This window comes from Salminus brasiliensis, chromosome 15, assembly GCF_030463535.1.
Source record: "Salminus brasiliensis chromosome 15, fSalBra1.hap2, whole genome shotgun sequence".
Classification (NCBI taxonomy): Eukaryota; Metazoa; Chordata; class Actinopteri; order Characiformes; family Bryconidae; genus Salminus; species Salminus brasiliensis.
Window position 1 is genome coordinate 3,989,471 of NC_132892.1, and position 24,050 is coordinate 4,013,520.

At 44.6% G+C, this 24,050-nt stretch overlaps 1 protein-coding gene across 1 annotated transcript in view; it reads left to right on the plus strand.

Annotated features, from left to right (window-relative positions):
• The first annotated feature begins 1,962 nt into the window (after positions 1–1,962).
• The window catches only part of myo15ab (myosin XVAb), a 54,507-nt gene continuing 32,419 nt past the window's right edge, over positions 1,963–24,050 (plus strand). Inside the window, exons 1-24 of the mRNA XM_072657979.1 lie at positions 1,963–2,044; positions 2,627–2,709; positions 2,828–2,891; positions 4,528–4,637; positions 5,389–5,463; positions 5,556–5,646; positions 7,006–7,109; positions 7,952–8,015; positions 8,924–9,037; positions 9,808–9,969; positions 10,085–10,198; positions 14,788–14,846; positions 15,890–16,013; positions 16,095–16,190; positions 17,428–17,559; positions 17,711–17,836; positions 18,608–18,685; positions 18,801–18,955; positions 19,302–19,347; positions 19,961–20,085; positions 20,659–20,776; positions 21,958–22,133; positions 22,292–22,376; positions 23,515–23,568. Coding sequence (XP_072514080.1) covers positions 2,627–2,709; positions 2,828–2,891; positions 4,528–4,637; positions 5,389–5,463; positions 5,556–5,646; positions 7,006–7,109; positions 7,952–8,015; positions 8,924–9,037; positions 9,808–9,969; positions 10,085–10,198; positions 14,788–14,846; positions 15,890–16,013; positions 16,095–16,190; positions 17,428–17,559; positions 17,711–17,836; positions 18,608–18,685; positions 18,801–18,955; positions 19,302–19,347; positions 19,961–20,085; positions 20,659–20,776; positions 21,958–22,133; positions 22,292–22,376; positions 23,515–23,568 — 2,355 coding nt within the window. The 5' untranslated portion in view covers positions 1,963–2,044. The remainder of the gene's footprint in view (positions 2,045–2,626; positions 2,710–2,827; positions 2,892–4,527; positions 4,638–5,388; positions 5,464–5,555; positions 5,647–7,005; positions 7,110–7,951; positions 8,016–8,923; positions 9,038–9,807; positions 9,970–10,084; positions 10,199–14,787; positions 14,847–15,889; positions 16,014–16,094; positions 16,191–17,427; positions 17,560–17,710; positions 17,837–18,607; positions 18,686–18,800; positions 18,956–19,301; positions 19,348–19,960; positions 20,086–20,658; positions 20,777–21,957; positions 22,134–22,291; positions 22,377–23,514; positions 23,569–24,050) is intronic.

A 24,050-nucleotide genomic window follows, 5' to 3' on the forward strand; every position in this document is an offset into this window, starting at 1 on the left:
CGGTCAGCCGTCCTCCCCAATGCTATCAAACGCTTTAGACAACGCCAGCCTTCGCAGTGCTTCATTCGTTTCGCCACTACAACCACCCATGTCACCGTATGCTCCCTCACAGGAAGTGGAGGTTTTTGAGCAAAGTCCAGGTCAACCTGTATCTCCAATGCTGTCAAGAGCTATCCAAAATCCTTATGTTCGCAATGCCTCGTACACATCGCCCCTGCAGTTGCCCCCGTCTCCCTATTCACAGGTAACGACGGAATATGATTATATAGAGGATCCAGGCCCTGGCCCTCTCCTCACAAACGCTCTTCAAAACCCGAACATCCAAAATGCTTCTTACCGAACGCATTTACACCGGAGAGGGTCTAGATATCCCCCTGGTTACGGCCCGAGGGGATCCCCAGTTCTGTCAAATGCTTTGCAAAACCAACAAATCCGCAAGGCATCTTACCAAACGCAGCTAGCTCACCAAGGAGGCAACTATCCCTACGCACCCGTGGCTGGTTATGGCCAGGATCCTAGGAAGTCTCCTATTCTGTCAGATGCACTGCATAACCCTCAAGTCCGTGGTGCCGCCTACCGCCTCCCTGATGGCACGCTGGTGCATGGGAATGAAGTGGTACATCCTCCCACCTCTCCAATGCTTTCGAATGCGTTACAGAATCAACAAGTACGGCACGCCTCGTACAGGCTGTCCGATGGAACTGTAATAGGCGTACATCCCCAGCAGCCCTTGTCACCGAACCTTTCAAATGCCTTGCAAAACCCTAACATAAGACAAGCCTCTTACAGACTCCCAGACGGAAGTATAATCAACATAGACCCCCGTCAACAGCAGCCCTCCACTCCAAACCTATCCGGCGCTTTGCAAAATCCAAACCTCAGAAATGCGTCCTACAGGCTTCCAGACGGGACAATTATCATGGCAGGTCAGCAGCAGCCAGTGTCTCCCAACTTGTCTCGTGCACTTAGAAACGAGAACATCCGAAAGGCGTCTTATAGGCTTCCTGACGGGACAATTGTATTTGCCGAGCAACAGGTAGAGCCAACTTCTCCACTTTTGTCGAATGCGCTTCAGAATACAAACCTGAGAAATGCATCGTACAGGTTGCCTGATGGCTCGATTATCTATGCACAGTCCAAACCTACCTCCCCAAATTTATCAGATGCACTTCAAAACCAACAAATGCGAAAAGCCAATTATAGATTACCTGATGGCTCTATTATAACCACACAGATCTCTAACGAACCTGCCTCCCCCAATTTAGGAAATGCGCTTCAGAACTCAGCCATTCGCAACGCTGCCTACAGGCTGCCCGATGGCTCAATAATCAGTGCTCATCCGGTGCGGCAGCCGAATTTGTCTAGTGCTCTCAAAAACATAGACGTCAAAAATGCCTCCTACAGGCTTCCGGATGGCTCGATCATTTACCCAGGTGCTATGTATCAGCCAGCAAGTCCAAACATAGCAAACGCCCTGCAGAACCAAAACATTCGCAGCGCCACATACCACCTACCCGACGGTTCTGTTATATCAGCAGACCCTCGTAGGCATAGAACCAATCCAAACCTTTCTCAAGCCCTTTTAAACCAAAATCTCCGAAATGCTACTTACCGTTTACCTGATAAATCCGTCCTCGCCCAAGGCTTCGCAGTTCCAACCTCACCTCAGCTGGCCAGTGCCTTAAAGAACGCTGACCTGAAAAAGGCTTCTTACCAGTTGCCTTCGGGACTGTCCACCGTGACATCTTCTGGGTTGATCATTGGGCCAGACGGCAGATATGCAGTGGTGACCCCTCGGAGGAAAGGCCCCGAGGACCACTGGGCCCAGAATGCCAGAGAGGGGCAAAGTGCAGAAGATATGTGGGCAGCAGAGAGGGTGCTGCCTCATGGAACAGTGCAGAATCTTATTAAGTGGTCCATATACCGTGACGAGAACATGATGGACCACCTTACACCCCCACCCTTTGGCCTTGGCTCCAAGGAGGCTGACTTGTACTGGGTACCAGATCGGGAAGGCGAGCCCACTGGACAGTGGTATGACAAGGTAACTCACCTCACTTTGTTAGGTCATCTAGAAGTAGCTGTTCAGTAGTAGGGTGCGAGACTTTCTGTGAAAGGTTCTGTAACAGTAACAGGACCTCAGTCCATTTTTTTGTCCCAGAGTGTAATTAGTTGATAAGCTCAGACAGGTTTCTGCTGATTTGCGATTTCAGGTTGATGTAGTGCCCTTTATATCAGAAAGATTTATAGATTAAAAAATGGGTTTAATTAACCTAAGCCGGGTATAACTTACATGCACGTTGGCAGGTCCGTGTGGGACAGAGTCTAAACAATAGGCCTGACCAAGCTTAACTATCTGCATCAGGGTTTAGCCTCAGAGCCTGTGACTACATCGGATGTCAGATGAGATTTACAAGGCCGATTATAACCATGCTCAGGTTACACTGCCGGCGCTGGTAGCATCTCTGCCTAATGTGGCCCAGGCCAGTGAGGTCACCCACTGACCTATTTGACAGAGGCACGCATTAGAGTTACAAGTTACAGAATACAGAATTAGGGGCAGCCCGGTTACAGCGTCTTGTGTAATCTTACATGTGGAGATGTTGAATTCCTGCTCTGTAAACAGATGTACTCTATAAGGAGTCTGCCCACGATGAGATACAGAGAGAAGAGGGAGAGCGATGGAATTGAGGATATGACCCATTTGGAGTAAGAAAACACTGACACTCACATTCTCACTCTCAAATGTGCATGAATATGAGGATTAGCTCATTAAGGTAATGGTTCAAATAGCTCCCTTCTCTGACCTTATCTCACCTGTCCTCAGGAACCTGACAGAGGTGGCTGTTTTAAGGAACCTGAAGACTCGCTTTGACCAGGAACTCATTTACGTAAGGCGGCATGCATGCACACACACCATAAGCTTCTTGAGGTGTTCTAGGAAGGACTTCTCTTGGAAAGGAGACTCGTGACCACCGTCTCTGTCTCCCTAGACAGAGGAGCACCTTGCGTTTTATACCCTACACGTCATATGTTGTTGTACTGTTCCCATATGCAGGATGTCCACATCTTATCCATAAGGGATATAAATCAGCCCCCACCATTGTTTAACATACATGGTCTACATGCTGAAGATGCAGCATGACCCCTTAACATCCCTGTCACGTACACTCAGGGACCTCTGTACAAGCTGGTGGCGCTATTCTTTGGTAGTTAGGGCGTTAAACATCTTTGATCTTCATGTGGTCAACACTAAGTCATCTAATACATTCTATACATTTATGAAATGTAACTAACATTTATTACTACAGATGTGTAGAATTAGCATCAGCTGCAGATGATCAGAACAGGGTTAGACTTGATTTTGGAGAAGCCTGTCTTGTATAAACCTCAGATATTTAAGCTATGATCAGTCTCCCAGCCCAAATCTGATTTGTGCAGTGTCTAGATTGTACCAGTTTGATTTTTGAACGTCTGGTCCGTCAAAAAATGCATGAAATCACGTTTGGAGGTGGTTTGGAATGCGATTACAACCAGATTTGTTCAGATGCGTCTCGGTCTGGACGCTCTGGACGCTCAGCCCGGATTTGAATATGTCGTTTTGCATCACTCGCAACGTCACAGACAACGGCCATGTCAGATACTGAGTGACGTAAGTGTGGGGTATCTATATAGAGTGCCCTAGATGCAGACATGTTTTGTGCTGTCTAAATGCGCAAATCCGATCCGATCACTTGTATAAAAATAACAGTGTAGATCTCATCAGATCTGAGTTGAGAAACTGCAGTTTGAACACTTTGAGCCGTAGTTTGATTTGCTCTTGATTGAAGTTGTGGTGTGGTGAAGAAGAGCACCACACCAGATCCAAAGAGCTCTCTGAGGCCTTCAGAAAGAAGGCTGGCTGCAGATGTAGAGGAGTCTGTAGATGAGAAGGGGTTTAAAAAGATCTCAGATCTTAGAAAACGACTGACCAACATGGCCAGGTCAGGATGTCTCAGCAAGTTCAACACAAGATGAGTAAAGAAGAAGTAAAACCCTGATCCTGTAGGCGGTGGTTGGTGTGGCGCAACAGATAACACCATTACCTGCCACTGAGTTACAACACCAGGGTTCGATTCCCGGTCTGGGTGACTATGCTGCGCTACACCAGTAAGAGTCCTTGGGCAAGACTCCTAACACTACATTGGCCCACCTCTGTGATATGAATAACCTTGTCGCTCTGGATAAGAGTGTCTGCTAAATGCCATAAATGTAAATGTAGGCCAGGGGACAGTTGTTGACCTACAGCTGTTGTCAAGGAACATGAATCTACCATTAGAGGCTGCACCAGGTTTACATGGGAGGAATCTCCATTCTTTTTGCCATTTTGTTCCAATAGAAATGCCCCAAATCCAAATGTCCAAATCCAAATGTTTTTAAAAAGTAAGCCCATGTCCACTTACTTTCAGAAGTGAATGTGATTATAATATCTATACCTGATGCTGATGCTGCACTCATGCTTATTTCTCTCTTTCTCTTTCTGATTAGACCTACATCGGCAGTATTCTGGTGTCCGTGAACCCGTACAAGCTGTTCAACATCTATGGCACAGATGTGGTCCTCCAGTACGAGGGCCATGGCTTAGGGGAGAATCCACCGTAAGTTCAAGTGTGAAATCCAGTGTTCAGTCCAGTGGGCAACCTTCCCACCCTGCACACAGCATCAGTGGGTAAGCCAGCAGTGCTACACAGATTCAGAGCACTAGACATTTAGCAGTGCTCCTAAAAATGAAGGTGCTACAAGGAAAGGGTTCTTCAAGTGATCATCATCGGGTGCAACTGATTGGGGAGAAGATCCCAGCCCCATTGAAAAGCCCAGCACTGGGAAGGACCTCCCTAAAGAGACAAACCCAGGGCTGCTGTGACACTCTTTAAGCAGATGGGCTGTATATAGATTATGTTTGGTGCACAATTATTTTATTAGTATTTTTAATCAGTAATTTAAATGTTCACTAAATTTAAGAGGATTTTACATCACATCACACAAACACATCAATTTCAGGATTAGTAAAGGAAGAAAACTACAGACAGACAGACAGTGACTGTCTCCCATTGCTCTCAAACCTGCTGTGTGGACACATGTTAGCCAGAAGGACACGCATCCAGTGTGTTACATCATCATGTAACGTGAGAATGAGCCACAGATTGTGTATGTGCGTTAGCGCGTTGGCTCAGGATAGCGTGACCTCATGAAATGCGTACCCGCGGATACCCGAAGACGTGTTCTTCGTTAATTACACGCGACAATTAACTGTTAAAAGGACTGTTACTATTTGAAGTTCAGTCGTCTTGCAAAGATCTGATGTCTGACTGACAGGTTGTGCTTTGTCTTTCTCACCTTTTTGTCAAGTCACCTTTTTGCAATCGCAAACATGGCCTACACAACGATGATGGACATCAGGCAGAACCAGTGCATTATCGTCAGGTCAGCAGGAAGTGTGTGAACGTCCAGGCTGCTTTTGCATGTGGCTTTATGAGCATAACTGTGAGCGCCGTTGATGGGTTTGTGCGTTACAGTGGTGAGAGCGGATCCGGGAAGACAGAGGCTACCAAACTGGTCCTGAGGTACCTCACTGCCATTCATCATAAGAGAAATATAACACAACAGGTAACTCTCAAACACACCACATTAAAAGCATATGCAGTATATATACAAACCAGCATGGCTACTGGTCTAGCTGGTCTATCAGCTTGTCCAGCCTGACCAGGCAGGTCAGTATCAGTATGACCAGCAAGACCAAGCTGGTTAAGACCTCACTTTGCTGGTCAAGAGCTGCTTAACCAGCTAGTTTACCAGTATAGGGAATGTTTTCGCCCACCTTGACCTCTTTTAACCATCCGAAACCCACATGGGAGCTGTTTAAGGGTGCTGAAACCCTCAGAGTGGGCGATATTACAGAAATACAAACATCAAACATCATATGTGTAAAAAAGTTTTAATTGCCATAATTTAGTAAATAAATTCTATAAAAATGCTATTTAGGAAAGAATGTGTGAAAAATGTGGGGGTTTGATCCGTGGTCATGTCAGGGTCTGTGGCCAAAGGAGTCCAAGAGAGCGCAACTGGTCTGTCGCTCTCTAGATGGATGGCCCTCCCTCTCCCCATCACTCAGTGAGATGCTAGGCAGCTCGGATGTCTGTTAGCTGATGTAACAGAACTGGCAATTAGTGTTCTCCTCCAGGGGGGGGTTAAGCTGCCCAATGCTGTAATGTGACTCACTTCAGCTTGATGGCTTAATGTTGTCATGGGGAGACCTAGCTTGTGGGTCGGCCTAAATAAAATAAAATAATGTGTTAGAAATAAAATAATATCACATATAAGAGAGATATTATGCTCTTTGTACATGTGGTATATACAGGGTGTTTACAGGATGTCTGTAATTGATCTAAATTGTAGTAGTATTTGTTCAGTGTTCTGGTGATGCCACAGCCATCCGTTCACCTCGCTCTCTCTGGGAGTGGTGGTTTGGGGGCTGGGGGCGCTGAATGGGGGGGATTTGGGACAATTCTAAGGACCTGGGACTTACAGGGGCCTTAACAAATGTTTTGATTGAGTATTTTGGCAGAATTGATGTTGAGTTGTGCGGCCCAGTGTCATATTGGGGGTGAATGGGGGGTGTTAGGATGACCCTCATTAACTAATTAACGTGTTAGTAGCTTTTCGAACCACGCTGGCCTTCATCCTCCCAACACTGGTGGCATTGTCTGATATGGGGAGTCCAAGCAGGTGGATGGAAATAGGAAATTACTCATTGAAATTATTAATTAATTCATTTTTTGTTTTTTTGTTTGAACTACGAACAAAACTAACATCCTGTCTTCATTTCTCACCCCTTCTGCTCTCCTTCACACAGATTGAGGTGAGATGGGGTGTTTTTTTTACCTTCATTATTAAGAGGGGGTCATGATAATGTATTTTAGGTTGTTTTTTTTTTGGAACTGACACAAATATGTTCATCCTCTCCAGATTCTGGAAGCAACTCCTCTGCTGGAGTCCTTTGGGAATGCCAAAACAGTGCGGAATGACAACTCCAGTCGCTTTGGGAAGCTTGTGGAGATTTTCCTGGAGGAGTGAGTCCATTCTTGAATCTCATGAATCCCACCACTCACGGCTTAAAGAACGATTGGCCATCAGATTGACAGATTGACAGATTTACAGTCATCCCCTTACCTCAGATATAGTCGGTCAGTCGGTCCTGCAGCTACGAGGATAGAGTAGCTAACAAGTAATGGAAGCCTACCACCCCTCATTAGCATCCTGCAAACTGACACTGCATGACATACTGCCTCTCCCAAACTGGTTCCTACCCAGTAACACTCATTACAGAGTGTCCGTCCATATAACGTTACGGACTGGTTATAAAGTAATCACTAATCAGGTATTTCGGTTTGCTTGTGCTACACCCTTCCTCATGTCAGGACAAGTGGTTTGCAGATATCTGGCAGTCTTTGAACCGATGCTGTCTCCAGGATTTCTACTGTGTGCCAGTGCTTTAAGCTGTGCAGTATACTTTGTTTACGTCTGTGTTTGCAGGTAACAGTGTGTCGTGCAGTGTCAGAAACCACGTCCGCAAACCTTCTTAAGATTACTCAACAACCCCAACCTTTGGAGTTCCAATTTTAGGCTGCTGTTCAGTAGCTAAAAAGCATCACATAGACCCATAGCCTTGCTGGAACTGCCTGAACTGCTCGGAGACTGTAATGCTAGAGACTGTTAGAGATAGAAGTGATAGAGTTGAGGAGTGGAACCGGATCCATGTGTTTCCTCTTGCCCCAGTGAGAAAGTAGAGTAGCAAGGTCAGCTGAGTAGTGCGGACACAAAGACTTTGGCTGTGTGTATTTGTGTGGCTGGCCCTCCTAACATGTTACTGAACACTGCGCATGTTGTTGTTTTTGTTGTTGCTGTGTTAAAGGGGAGTGATAAGCGGTGCCATAACCTCGCAGTATCTACTGGAGAAGTCCAGGATAGTTTTTCAGGTGCGATGTGGTGACCACTGCTGTGCTTTCCCTTTGACTTGTGAGCTGTATTCACAGATAACGACTAGGTCCAGCAGACCAGGGGTGTCTAAGATACAAGATAGCAAAATCTCAATTTCAGCAGTGGGGAGGGACTACTGACAGGCTGACCCAGCAGCAGAACCAATCAAAATCATTCATTTCAGCTAGGGGGGGGGTACCCGATGACAGAACCAATCAGAAGCTCATTTTAAGATGGGTGTGGGACAAGACAGTCATACCTAATTTCAGAGCCAATCAAATTGGGTTGGACCAATCAGAATCTCCACTTTGGCTTGGGGGTTGGACAACAATCAGGCATACCTAATAAAAGAACCAATCAGAAACTTAGATTCTCTTAGATTGGGCGTGGGACGAGACAGTCATACCTCTGCTTTTACACTACATGGACAAAAGTATTTGGACACCTGCTCCACCATTTGTTGTTTCTTCTGAAATCAAGACTGTTTAAATAGTGTATCCTGTTTTTGTTAGACTACCTGTCTCTACTGTCCAGAGAAGAAGACGTTTTTATTAGATTTGGGCCAGAGGAGCGCTAGAGAGGTCTGGGTGTTGGATGATTACCACCCCACCCCGTCCCCAACTCCCCAACATCCACTGCTCCACAGCTCAATGCTTGGGGGGGGGGTATTCCTATTCTATTGGCGGTACTTCTCTACAGGGACTAGACTAGGGGCATATCTGTGTCAGCAATGGGTGCAAAGTTAAAATGGGTCCAGCTCACTTGACATTGGTTTGCATGTAATGTAACCTGTTACCTAAAATGACTTATATAATATATTTAAAAATATTAAATGCTGGAGTAGAAACTGGGTGTGTTTGTGTGTATGGGGTTGTTTGTGTGTGTGTGTGTGTGTGTGTGTGTGTAGGCCAAAAATGAGAGGAACTACCACATCTTTTACGAGATGTTGGCCGGACTCCCCGCTCACCAGAGACAAGCCTTCTACCTACAGGAAGCTGAAACCTATTACTATCTCAACCAAGTAAGCTACACACACACCCACACATGCTTGTGTCGTACAGCACAAGAGCATGCATGTGTGCAATAGAAGCTTTTGAACCTGTACTCGATGTTGGTACAGTTTTTTTTTTTACTGCCAAGTAACCCACCAGTTCGTAGCTCCCCCTAGCACTAGCAATGCTCCCGACACCAGGAGGGTAAGGGTGCGGCACTCCTGGGCAGCCAATGCGCTCAGAGGACAGCAATCGGGTCCTCAGCTCCACCACACCAGAGGGGAGAGAGCGCCATCTACCCACCTGTAGAGAGAGTGTGGCCAATTGTGCTCTCTCAGACTCTGGCCACTGATGGCAAAGCTTGTGAGCCCTGGGCTATAGTGGTGGTGCATTACACCGCTGAGCCACTCAGAGTCCGTGGTAGGGCAGTTTTGACAGCACTCCAGGAACAACAGACTAAAGGCACTGTCCCACTTCAGTGTTGCCCAGCAGACCCCTGTAAACACTCCTTTTTTCCCTTATTCTCCTTAATTAATCCAAGCGTAAAAAGCTTTTTGACAGTGCTTTGGTGATTTTTTAGATATCTGGTTTTTAGATATCTTTTCAAAATAATCGCTTAGCAGCATTTCGAGACTCATTGCAGTAGAGAAGGAGCTAAAGCAGCCCATCTCCCCAACCTCAAGCATCCCCTTATCAGTCTACAGAACTGAATGGAGATAATGGTAAGCGTTGCTCTGATTGCAGAAGGTCCCACCCTCTAATAAGGAATGATGTACCCTCTGTATCTCCAATATGTCAGGGTGGTAACTGTCAGATTGTGGGGAAGGATGATGGGGAGGATTTCTGGCGGCTACAGAGTGCCATGGACATTCTCCGCTTCAGCCCTGAGGACCAGAGCAGTGTGTTCAGAGTGCTGTCGTCTATCCTGCACCTGGGCAATGTGTTTTTCCATAGACTCGAGGTATCACACACTCAGACAGTGAAACGTACATAGGAAACTTGTACATGTGCTTGTATAAAAAACACGGCAGACGTCTCTCTCTCTCTCTTTCTTTCTCCCTCTCTCTCTCTCTCAGACTGAGGTGCAGGAGACAGCGGGGGTAGTGAGTGCTCAGGAGATCCGTGTTGTGGCCGAACTGCTTCAGATCTCTCCCGAGGGCCTACAAAAAGCCATCACTTTCAAAGTCACGGTATGAAAAGTCTCTAGAGTCATCTCCAGTGATATTCCAGTACAAAGACTAGGAACCCACCCACCCTTCTGATGGTGTCTGGGTGAAGAGACCATGTCACATTTAATTACACAAGCGACATTATCTTTTATTTATTAATTTAAAAACTACAAGAAAAAGCAAAACAGCTTTCCTTACACGAGCAGTCATGGAAGAGTCAGATCTTGCTAATTAGGGATGTTAGATCCAGGTATTTTTTTAATGGGTCCTTTCCACGTCCTTACTGCTAATCCTTGGCAAAACCAAAAATAGAGAAGGTATTTTTATGTGCCTTAATGGAGAATCTGATGTAGTAATTATGACCATGATCATAACAGCTGAAGAAATACCCCAAACTGCTTAGGTAAACCGAAGAAAAAGAGAAAGGTACAACGTATCTAGGCTTCATGACAGCGAGCTTGGTGTTATGGAAACCTCTGTAACTCAATCAGGGATCGCTCATAGGCTGGGCCAATGCTGGCTTCAGGAACTCTTATCACTACATCACACCAAGATGTCCAAGGATTAAGAAAGTCATTAAAATCTTATCACACATGTAAGAAGCTTAGCAGGTCCATTGTGTGTCTGTAAAAGGACTCTTGGATTACGTCATTTGAGAACCATTTGACTAATGAACAGCATGCTCTTCAGTACTCTTCAGTACTTTTTCTCTAGGGAAGTCGTAGAAGTAGGCTTTTTATATGTGTGAATGGACATATATGAGCCAAAACCCCCCCAAAAAAGGGCCCTTTTAGGCATTTAGCAGACGCTCTTATCCAGAGCGACTTATAAAAGTGCTTTGCTATTTACCCAAGAAAAACCTCAGCTAGTTAGAATAGACTAATAGTTCAAAGATAACTCTAAACTTTAGACATTACTAAGCACAAGTCAATAAGGTGACCATAGTACTCTGCTATTCACCCAAGTATTCTTCTTCAGTCTGGGTTTGAAGACAGCGAGCGACTTGGCCGTTCGGAAACCCAGGGGAAGTTCGTTCCACCACTTTGGTGCAGGACAGAAAAAAGTCTGGACGCTCGTCTTCCGTGGATCTTAAAGGATGGCGGGTCGAGCCGAGCCGTACTTGAAGCTCGAAGGGCTCTAGGTGCGGATCGGCTTTTGACCATTGCCATCAAGTATGGAGGGGCTGGTCATGTACTGAGTCTCTTAATTAATCATGGCTGTGTTTGTTTTGGCCGTAACGTGCAATAATAAACCAATCAGCGTGACTCTCGGCATCCCTTTAAGAGCCAGGTGCGGTCAGACTGACCTTGGCGGATTGCTATTTCGGGGCTGCACGTGCCTGTGTTGACAATTCACTGCCAAGATAGCAACAAACGAGCGTATGACTGTTGACGAACGTCTGCCTAGGTTGTTTTCAGTCAGTGGAGCTCCTCCTGTGTTTTCCGTTGGCAAGATACGTAGCAATACACCAGAAACTGACCTGAACACCCCTTATTTCGAGACCTCCGCACCCATCGGCGTAGATAAATTCACAAGCAGTGCTGCTGTTTAAACCACGCAGAGAGAATAGGTGAAAATAGACTGTTGGCGGGCTGTAAGACTTACTGCAGTAAGTAGAAAACATAGACGAAGCACATAGCGCTTATTACCCCGTCACAGCGGCGCATAGCATAGTAACAGTCATAGTAGTTTGGAAGGAAAAATGGTCAGAAGACTTTGAGAAGGGCCAGATCGTTATGGCCAGACAACTGGACCAGAGCATCTCCCAACACCGACCGTTATATTTAGCTTTATGCTAAAAGTCAGTGTGTAGCCAGTCTGCTAATTGCTAAGTTAGCTCCAAACTAAGCAGTATGAAATTAGAGCTAGAAACTCTAGAAAAGCGCCCCCACAAGTGGGATTTTCCTACTCAGAAAGCAGAGAGAGCCTCATCAACCCTATGTTCAAAATCCAAGATGGCGGCACCGTCCATCCACAGTAGTAGAGGCAGGAGTGTTGTACAGTTTATCAGCACTGCTATCTGTTTGTGTCTCGTTAAATCAGACGTTCACTTCTATCTGTGGACGTGTTTCCATCATGTTCGCTAATAGCAATGCTAACATGGTGCTTAAAGAGTGGGACATATTTCGGTTAGATTCGCCAAAAACCACCGGTAAAGGAGGACTGTCAAACCCGTTGTAATGAACCCCGAAGTCTTTAGCAAATGCTCTGAAATGGTGTACAGTTATCAGAATGTTTAACTGGAACGCTGCCGGCTCTGATGGGGCGTCATTCCCAGCGCCGACATCCGATTTCTGAGGCAAATGGAAAGTAGCATTAGCTTGGGGCTAATATATCAGCTTGTGGCTACAGCAGTAGATCAACAATAGGAACATCAGCATAAAGTGTGACTTAGCATGTTAGCTTCTTCACCTGTTCATGTGTGTGACAGTGAAACGTCTCTCACCGCCACTATTGGTCTACATGTACCTGCATCTACATGAAGCCATCAGTCAAACTGCTTAAGTCCCGCCCTCTCACCGCCACTATTGGTCTACATGTACCTGCATCTGCATGAAGCCATTGGTCTGCTTAAGTCCCGCCCTCTCACTGCCACTATTGGTCTTAATGTACATGCATCTGCATGAAGCCATTGGTCTGCTTAAGTCCCGCCCTCTCACCGCCACTATTGGTCTTAATGTACCTGCATCTGCATGAAGCCATTGGTCTGCTTAAGTCCCGCCCTCTCACCGCCACTATTGGTCTACATGTACCTGCATCTGCATGAAGCCATTGGTCTGCTTAAGTCCCGCCATCTTGCCGCCATCCGATTTGTGCGTCAAATGGAAAGTAGCATTAGCTTGGGGCTAATATATCAGCTACAGCTACAGCAGTAGATCAACAATAGGAACAACAGCATAAAGTGTGACTTAGCATGTTAGCTTCTTCACCTGTTCATGTGTGTGACAGTGAAGCGTTAGCCGTGCCTGTGTGTGTCGGCGTGTCATGCTGAGCATCTTGCTCATTTAATAAATAAAGCTCGGCTATCCAGAGGCCACGGGTTTTGGGTTTACGCCTCTATCAGTCTGAATCAACTGTCACCTAAACCTGTATCAGTTCCACACGCTCTAGGTATCTGTGTGTGTGTGTGTGTGTGTGTGTGTGTGTGCATGACTGATATGTAATCCAGGCCAGTCCCCAACTTCTGGGTTAGGGTTGCCTTCTTAATCTGTAAATAAAAAATGTTTTTTTTTTATTAACACGGTTCAAAGTAAATACTGAATTCTCGGATTATCTTTAAGGTCAACCTGAAATCCAGATGGACATTTATTTATTTACCTTGTTAGTTCATGTTTTCAGTCGGATTAGGCTCAATTCGTTTTGTCAGATCATTCAAAGGAAGGAAGTTTAATAGGGTGATCAGACATCAAGCTGAAAAATGCGTCCGGCCGGGATTTTACATTAATATTATCTAAGCGTTTGTTTCTACAGCCCCCACACAGCTTTCAACTAGTCCCGCCCTCTCACCGACCATATTGGTCTACATGTACCTGCATCTGCATAAAGCCATCAGTCAAACTACTTAAGTCCCACCCTCTCACCGACACTATTGGTCTACATGTACCTGCATAAAGCCATCGGCCAAACTACTTAAGTCCCACCCTCTCATCGACACTGTTGGTCTACATGTACCTGCATAAAGCCATCGGTCAAACTACTTAAGTCCCACCCTCTCACCAACACTGTTGGTTTACATGTACCTGCATCTGCATAAAGCCATCGGTCAAACTACTTAAGTCCCACCCTCTCACCGACACTGTTGGTTTACATGTACCTGCATCTGCATAAAGACATCGGTCGAACTACTTAAGTCCCACCCTCTCACCGACACTGTTGGTCTACATGTACCTGCATAAAGCCATCGGCCAAACTACTTAAGTCCCACCCTCTCATCGACACTGTTGGTCTACATGTACCTGCATAAAGCCATCGGTCGAACTACTTAAGTCCCACCCTCTCACCGACACTGTTGGTCTACATGTACCTGCATCTGCATGAAGCCATTGGTCCGTTTAAGTCCCATCATCTTGCTGCCAAATCAGCCATCAAACTTTTTAAGTCCCGCCTTCTCACTGTCGCTGTTGGCCTACAGGTATCTGCATCATCATCAACTATTGGTCAAACTATTGGTCAAGTCCCGCCTTCTTGCCGCTACATTAACTATCAACCACTGGTCAAACTGCTTAAGTCCCGCCTTCTCACTGCCATATCAACCATCAATCTTTGGTCAACCTGCTTAAGTCCCACCTACTTGCCGCCACATCAACTATCAACCATTGGTCAAACTGCTTAAGTTCCGCCTTCTCACTGCCGCTGTTGGTCTACATGTACCTGCCTCTACATCAACAGTTGCTGCAAACTCTTTTAGGACCAAATTGTGATCACCTCAGGTTTAGAGACTTTTGCCTGCCTTTAAGTAGCTTCTGCCGCTTGGCTTCATCTTAGCTTTTTTTAAGATTTTGCTCCATTTTCACTCTGAAATTGATCTAATTTCTGACTCACGTTGACTTTTACTGACATGCCTGCTGATCTTTAAGTATTGACATATTTGTTGAATGCTGTCTCTGTAGGAGGCGATGAAAGAGAAGATCTACACCCCTCTGACTGTAGAGAGTGCTGTGGATGCCAGGTAAGCCCACATAATAATAGCCCTAAAATAACTCCTAAGAACCTCATAAGAACCTAAACATGAAAATAACATCATCACCACAACGTAGTGGAACAATGTCTGCATGCTCCACTCAGTGTATATCTCATTAATATCATATGCATATACTATCCCTGCCTCCACATGGATGCTTGTTACAGTGGACACTCCTGGCGAGAACTGGAGCTCCACTTGGCTTGATGCTGGGTATTTGGATTCTGTACTTTAACATCAACTGTGGCTACAAGAGCTACCTGTAGATCCTTAAGGTCTTGGACGAAACTCACTAGGACATCCAAAACTGGCCATGTTGGTCTATCTGAGATATCTTTTAAAACCCCTTCCCAGACTCTTCTGCATATACAGCCTTCTTTCTGAGATCTGGCCATGGTGAGCAAACCAGCCCAGCTTAAATAAGGCTCCTCCAGAATCCTCTCTAACCATGTTCTGATGTTCTGCAGCTGATACTATTTCTACACATTTAAAGGAGTAATAAATTGGGGGGGGGGGGGGGGTATTTCTATTCATTTCATTTCATAAAAGTCATTTCCACAGTTGTGTGAGTTTAGTTAGATTACCTCCATCTCTCAGAGAAAGCCACTGTATGAGTGCTACCTACCTATAGGTCCACTATACAGCAGCACAATCAACGGCCTTCCCTTATTGCAAAGTTTCTGACCAGGGGGCTGCTGTTGACCAGATATTATTTGGATGGTGGATCGCTGTCAGAGCAGCAGTGACTCTGACATGGTACACATGCTGATGTATTTCCAGACAAGAGCAGCTCTGTGGTCAGAGGCTGGTCATTGATCAAGGGCTAGAGGATGACTATCATAAACGAGCATGCTGGAACTAAAAGGGAGGGGTTTCCAATAAAGTGGCCGGTGAAAGTACACATGGCTACACATCTGCAGAACAGTCACATTACACCACCAGCACTAACGGTTGGGCCTAATACATTAATAATGAGCTTGCTTATTAGTTAATGGCTTTTTTATTGGCCTGTTTTTCCTCTCCTGTCGTAGAGACGCTGTTGCCAAGATCCTTTATTCCCTGCTCTTTTGTTGGCTAACGGAGCGGATCAATGGTCGTGTCTACCCTAGGAACGAGGCGCAGTCCATATCCATATTGGATATATATGGGTTTGAGGTACGTGACGAAGCGCATCATGCAGATTCACGCTGCCGTGCAGAGATGTTCAGCGGACTGTTGTGTGCTTCCGTTTTTCAGGAGCTAACATTCAACAGCTTTGAGCAGCTCTGCATCAACTACGCCAATGAGACGCTCCAGTACTTCTTCACAAAAATCATCCTCAAGCAAGAGCAGGTCAGTGTGCAGACTGAAACACACTACCTACCTGGTCATGTGTAGCATCCTTTGATGCACAGCAGTCCAACTTAAGGCCATTTAACCAAATCTGTGGCAGTGGACACACACCCGGAGCAGTGGGCAGCCGCCTCAGCACCCAGGGAGCAATTGCTGAAGAGCACCTCAGCTCTCAATGTTCCTTCTACGCTCCTCCACCCTCTGACACCTTTGCACTTTCCAGTCTTGAAAGCCTTACTTCTCAGACCTTTAGGCCAGGGCTGCCCCCCCCCCCCCCCCCACAAAAAATGACGCTTCGTGAAGCATCTCAGAACCCACATAGGGTTAGTGACGCACCCCAGCCTCCACCCACACTGGGTTTTGACCTGAGGAAAGCCCTCAGACTGCTCAACCTTTAATTTCCTGCTAGAGCACAAAACATAAAACAGCTATTCTGAGGCACGTGGGTCTGGGGGAAAATACTGAAGGCAAGAGGCTCAGAAATGTATCTAAATCATCATCCTTTACATAACTAAAAAAAGATAGCAGACAAATCTGAGCAAGAAAGACTGGTTAGTGTGAACAGTGCCTTGATAAAGAGGCCTGAAGCTAGGAGAAAAAAGAGGAAATTCAGACTTGTTAAGATCACTCCAAGAGCACAAATGATGGGTGATCCTAAAAGAGGTGAGAAGGAACCCAAGGGTAACAGCAAAAGACCTACAGAAGATTCCACAAACAAGCATGGTGGTGGCCTGGATGCCTTGCGATTATTGAGGGAACAATAAATTTAACAGTTCATCAAAACATTAAACAGGAGCATGTGAAGGCAGCAGTCCATGACCTCAAGCTAAAGAGAGTTGGGTAATGCAACAAGACAGTGACCATAGGTAAAAGAAGTCAGAGTCCTGAGCTCTAACCCTGTTGAGATGCCGTGGCACGATCTGAAGAGGAATGGTCCAGAATACCTTCTTAGGATTGTGCAAATCTTACTCGCAGCTAGAAATTCAAGACTTCACTTACTTTTTCTAGCCTGCACCCTAGATTAGATTAGCTAGATTGTGTTGCTGGCAATCAGCTGACATACACAGATTACTGATTAGGGTGAAAAATGATGCAGTGTGTGTGTGTGTGTGTGTGTGTGTGTGTGTGTGTGTGTGTCTGTTTACGATGCTCAGTTTTCTTGCTATTAAAACCTTGAGCACTTGACCCAGTTGTATGAAAGACCTGACCCAGTTGTAAATGAAGGTGTCTCTTACAGGAGGAGTATGTGCGAGAGCAGATCGGATGGAGGGAGCTGTCCTTCACTGACAACCAGGCGTGCATAGACCTCATTGCTTCAAAGCCTCATGGGATATTCCGTATTCTCGACGACCAAAGCTGCTTTCCTCAGGTAATATCTTTTCTCCCTGACGGTGCTGATCGTTAAAAATGAAGCTGTGTATTTGAACATAACGTCTTTTACGCTATTTCTGCGGGAGGTAATGTGTCCCCAAACTTTTGACCGATGCCATTTCAGTTACTGTATCTCCTTCTTGTGCCAGGCCACTGACCACACCTTCCTTCAGAAGTGCCACTATCACCATGGCGATAATCCCCTCTACTCCAGACCAAAAATGCCACTGCCAGAGTTCACTGTGAAGCACTACGCCGGCCGAGTGACGTATCAGGTACCGGCAATAATTACACAACATCAAAATAACACTGGCGCGGCAGAGGTCAGCGGTGGTAGATCGTACACAGTGCTCAGCGCTACTCCAGCCATTTGTTGGTTTTAGGGTTATGGGACAAAGTAAAATCTAAAGGACGTCCCAATCAAGGTTTTTTACCCCCCGATCCGATCCAACTATCAGACGATACCGATCAAATCCCATCTTTGTGATTTGTGTAAATAATACAGCCCCACAATTTAGGTAAACTATGCTAATCCACACTAGTAAACAGCAGTAAAATCACAATTTAACATAATCTAAAATTTATCTCACTGGATCACCGGTGTCCCAGATGAACTCTGTCTGGGGTAGCTTTCCAAAAAATAAGAAGTTTGCCTGCAGCAGCTAAGGATCGTCTATTGACGGAGTCTAGAAGATGCCAGATGGCACCCTGCTACAGCAAACCTAAGGATCGGAAGTGAATAGGAACCGTGAAAGCCGAGACCCGATCCATTAAAAATGCCTGGATCATCTCCCGATCCAGATCCACTGGAACGGATCGGTACATCCCTAGTAAAATACATGGAGATAAATTGGTTATTACTGAAAGGCTCCTGTAAAATACCGTAAAACCACAGAAGAGCAGTCTTTCAATGTCACATTATAGCTAAGAAGATATATATATATATAAATACACAAATATATAAAATGAGTATCTCTGGCCCTTTGACACTCTTGTGAACTTACCTTGGATAACCCCCCCACTATGTTGCATCATGTGATTCTTAGGTCCACAAGTTCCTGGATAAGAATTATGATCAGGTCCGGCAGGAGGTCCTGGACCTGTTCATCCAGAGCCACAACAGGGTAAGTTCTGCATCTGCCCTGCTCTCTGCATTTATAGTCATCCACTAAAAAGAGCAATAAATAATGTGTGTGTGTGTTCCTGTCTGTCTGTGTGTGTGTGTGTGTGTGTGTGTAGATGGTTTCCAATCTCTTTATAAAGCACGCAGAGACGCTGAACCAACAGAAAGGGGGAATGAGGAGGGACAGCACAGTGACCCGGAGATATCAGCCCTCTACCGTCGCTGCCAAGTTCCAGCACTCTCTACAGGGGCTTTTGGACAAGATGGAGAGGTCTCTCTCATACACCCCTCCCCCCCCCACACACATACACAAATACTGATACATGATCATGATAGGGAGCTCCCATGTGGGGTAGTCATCTAAGAAAGTGTGGGAGTTTGAATGACTGTGAATCCAGGTGAGCATGTTTCGCAGTCCCGGGATGGTCTCTGGGGTGTGGTGTGGTTTAAGTTAGCATGTTACTTGCTGTAGCTTCAGTGCAAAACTACAGAACCCAGACAAGCACCAAGCATGTCTGGGTTGTTCCCACGAACGTTTTTAATGCTGAATTTCACTTTGTTAAGGTGTTTGTTGAGAGCTTAACTACATGTGATGTTCCTTATGCTTTCTCCCCTAGGTGCAACCCGTTTTTTGTGCGCTGCATAAAGCCAAATAATAATAAGGTATGTTTACAGCATATCATCTACACAATCCTTCAAGTCATTTATTAATTATTAAAGCAGTGTGCCTGGGTTCTCTGGAGTGGTGGAGCTCCATCCAGTACCTTTAGAATGATAATGAGGGGCAGAACTAATCGTCCAACATCAGCACCTAAACTCAGTAGTGATTTTGTGTCTGAATACAATCAAATCCTCACAGTAGTGTTTTGGCATCTAGTTTAAAGCTTTCCTTGAGAGTAGGGGCTGTTACTCTCTAGTAAAGGGGAAGACTTCTGATTGCTACCCTTCATTTTTAAAGGATGAGCATGTGTCCACAAACCTTTGCCCAGAGGTCCATAATGTATAGCCAAAGAGCCTGTGATGTTTTTTACATTTTTTATGAACCAGCATGAACCTTGACATTAGCCAAAATAAACACGGGGTACTTGCAGGTAGTTGCAATGGGGTTGTGATGGGATCCTAGGTGACTGTGAGGAGTTTTGCAGTGTGCAGTCCAAAAACATTGGGGAATTTTTTATAAACCATAAGCCCATACGAGAGCAAGATTTTCTGGGGTCTAAAGAAGCCTATAACAGTTTGTCCACCTGAGCATGTACTGTTTTCACTCTCATTTTAGGAACCAGGGATGTTTGAACCAGATTTGGTGGCGACCCAGCTCCGATATTCAGGAATCATGGACACCATCCAGATTAGAAAAGAAGGATATCCAGTCAGAGTGCCGTTCCCGAAGTTCTTAGACAGGTAAAACCTCAGCTGAGCTGTTTCAGACTGAAGGTGGTACCCATGGTACTGTGTTTCAGACAAACTACACATCAGAATGGTCATTGAGTACCTTGTCTGTTAAACATGGTGGTGGGAGTGCTCTGAAATCTGCAGGTAGATTGTTCCACACCTCCAAAGTTCTAATCATTTCCTGTTCCTCACCATCCACCTCCCAAACACATTCAGCGATGTGGGTGATCAGTCCATTGTTCTGAGCTACAGCAGGAGCTTCAGCCGTTGGATTTTCCTCATTAAGAACGTCTCGATCAGACACACAGTTCTGACCCACATTCTTCTTACAGTGGGAGAATGAGCACAAACACCTGTGGATGTTTTGGTGGTCGTCCAGGTCTTACATGGTTATTTGGACCGTCCCACTTTCTCTCCTTCCTTATGCTAGTTCACAGTCTTGTAGCCCTTCTCCTCAGAACCATGAATAGCTTGTACTTAATGGTCATTTGGACCGGAAATGACATGATGGAAGGATGGTCACTGTCGCCTTACTCTGTATTATACATGTGCTGTAAAGTGTCTAAATGATCTGAATTGCAGATATAAAGCACTGCTAGGACTGAAGAAAGCCCCGCCTTCAGACGGAGATAACTGTGTACTCATGCTAACAAAGCTCTGTCCAATCCAAAAAGGAGATTATCAAGTCGGCGTGTCCAAGGTGAGAGCTGCTTGAGCTGATGGTCCAGATCGGTGACTGTAGAAAACATGGACGACGCGGTTCCCATTCCCCTCAGTTCTTTAGAAAGACTGTCCACCATGTTGTCAAACCTGCAACAGAGGCCGAGCCAGACTCACCTAGACCCGCCCCCTTCTCCCAGACCAAGCTCAGTGTCTCAGACCGCCTTCATTGAGCTTCCAGCACAGCCTAAAAGAACAGAAGTAGATCAGATTCCCAGCTCCTGGATTCCCAGTTTGTCCAGTAAGGGGAATCATTCCACAGTAGAACAGCACGTCTAACAATGCTAACGTTACCTGTATGAGAGCATGAGTGTGTCTGAATACAATCAAATCCTCACAGCAGTGTTCCAACATCTAGTGTAAAGCTTCACTTGAAGAGTAGAGGCTGTTACTGCATTGAGGGGGGGGGGCAAACTGCTGATTGCTACTCTTCGTTTTTGAAGAAACATTGAATGAGCAGGTGTCCACAAACTTTTGCCCATGTAGCGCACACAGTAGGTCCATGATTCTTAAAGTGCCCCAGAGGTCAAAGGGTCTGTGATATTTGTTTATTTTTTTTATAAACCAGTCTGACCAAAGCCGAGTCCAGCATGTCTAACTACACTAACGTTAGCTGGCTGGATAACAGTCGATTAGATCACGCTAACATCGGACTGTGAATGTCTGTTAATGCCACCAGCAGCACAACACCCACCATCAACAGTAGTATGATTAGCATTAGCTAGTTAGCTAGCGGCCTGACAGCTCGACCACGACTCCGCTACTCTGTGTACTGAAGAGAAAGGCCCTGCGGACGGACTCTCTCTTCCAGCCAAGGCTGTCAATCACTTAATTCCTTAGTGTAGCTCCGCCTTCTTACTCTGTAGCAGAGTGAGGGCTAATAACTAATAATTCTGGGGAGAATAAAATATGGGCCAATATTAGCACAGGGAAGCTAACTGCTAGAATTTGGAGACGCTGGAGATGGAAAGGCAATTTAGAGGAGAAAAATTAGATGAGGAAATGGGCGGAGTTTTCTCATTGAAACATATGGGGATGGGCGGCAGAAGTGCTGTCCATGCTTTTCTACAGTTATTGGTCGAGATGGACGTACATGTGAAAAATGGCACAGACAGTTGTTGTTGTTAACTGAGTGGATGTGGATGTTGTATTTTTTTGAAGCTCTTTTTGAAGGAGGACGTGTATCAGCTGTTGGAAAGTAAGCGGGATCGTGTGAGGCACATCGCTGCATTGACCTTACAGCAGTACGTTCGTATGTACTTCGCTCGGAAGAAATTCCTCAAGTTCCGCATGGATATGGCCAGACTTCAGGCCCACTGTCGAGGCTTCCTCGTAAGGTAAACTACATCTCCCATGAGCATGACGGGCTGTCTGAGGGCCCACATGATGCAGGATGAGATATTACCAGGGAGGAGCTTAGCCAATCACTGATCTCATCATTATTCCCAAACTGTTCATTTGGTAAAATCCACACCCTCTGTTTGTTGGTGTTCAGGCGCTGGTTTCTTCAGATGCGTGTGAACCTGATCCGGTTCCGCTCAATGATTCGGCTCATCACCAACCGCAAACGCTACATCAGGGTAAGCTGTCTGCCGGCCTTGTATCTGTTCATCTGCTTATCTTTATTCTTTTGGTACATAAAGGCAATTAGAAATTAAATAAAAATTAAATGATATTAGAATTTATTTACTATTCAAATCAAATTGATACAATATCAGTATTAAAAGTATTACAATTACAGTGACAGTGTTAGAAATCAAGCTATATTATGATTAGAATGAGACTAATAGAATTAGAATGATGCTAAATCGTTAAATATTAGATTAGAATATATATATATATATAAATATAGAACAATATTAGAATCAGAATTTGTAACCATATTCGAAATTCGGAAATTATGTTAGAATTTGTTTTTAAACATTAAATTAAACAATATTAGTATCTGAATGAATCAGTATTACAATTACAATGACAAAGCTTAACAAAAAATTAAGCTATATTACAATATTATAATAACAATACAACAATATTAGAATCAAAATAACGTGATTTTAAAATAACAATGAAACAATAGACTTTGTTGGTATAAGTGGTTTTATAATACCAATTAAACAATATTAGAATCAGAATTTCTAACCATATTTGAAGGTATAACAATTTGTTTACTCTTAAACCATATTAGTATTTGAATATTTGAGTATTAGAAATTAAACTATATTACAATTAGAATGAGACTAATATAATTAGAACAAAATTCAAATTAAACATTATTAAAACTTAACTTATACAACTATTAGAATTAAAATGAAATTATATTCCAATTTATTTACTATTAAATGTTAATTAAACAGTACTAGTATTTAAATGAAACAGTATTACAATTACAGTGACTGAGTATTAGACATTAAGCTATATTACCATTAGAACGAGACTAATAGAATTACTTTGTAATAATGTAAATAATATTATTTTATATATTATATATTATATATTAGTATATATATATTTATTTATTTGTGCTCATGGATCTACTTTTTGTAACTGACTGTCTTGCTATTCCTTTGCTGCTGTGACGCTGTGAATCCCCCCACTGTGGGACTGATTAAGGATGATCTCATCTTAACTGGCTGATAAGTGCAGCAGATGCAGTTCTACGTGGGTCTAAACCCGAGGGCCTTTTACACTGACCCTTCTGTTCTCATGTTTTTGTCACAGGAGAATCTTCTCCTGGTCAGGAGGGCGGAGGAGGACAGGAGAAGACTGGAAGCGGTAAACCAACACAGATATTATCTTCCCTACAGTATAGTGACCTCATTAACACATACCTACAGTATAGTGACCCTCATTAACACAAACCTACAGTATAGTAACTCTCATTAACACAAACCTACAGTATAGTGACCTCATTGACACGTACCTACAGTATAGTAACCCTCATTAACACAAACCTACAGTATAGTGACCTCATTGACACGTACCTACAGTATAGTAACCCTCATTAACACAAACCTACAGTATAGTAACCCTCATTAACAAATACCTACAGTATAGTGACCTCATTAACACGTACCTACAGTATAGTGACCTCATTAACACGTACCTACAGTAAAGTAATCCTCATTAACACTTACTTACAGTATAGTGACCTCATTAACAAAAACCTACAGTATAGTGACCTCATTACCATGTACCTACAGTATAGTAACCCTCATTAACACGTACCTACAGTATAGTGACCCTCATTAACACTT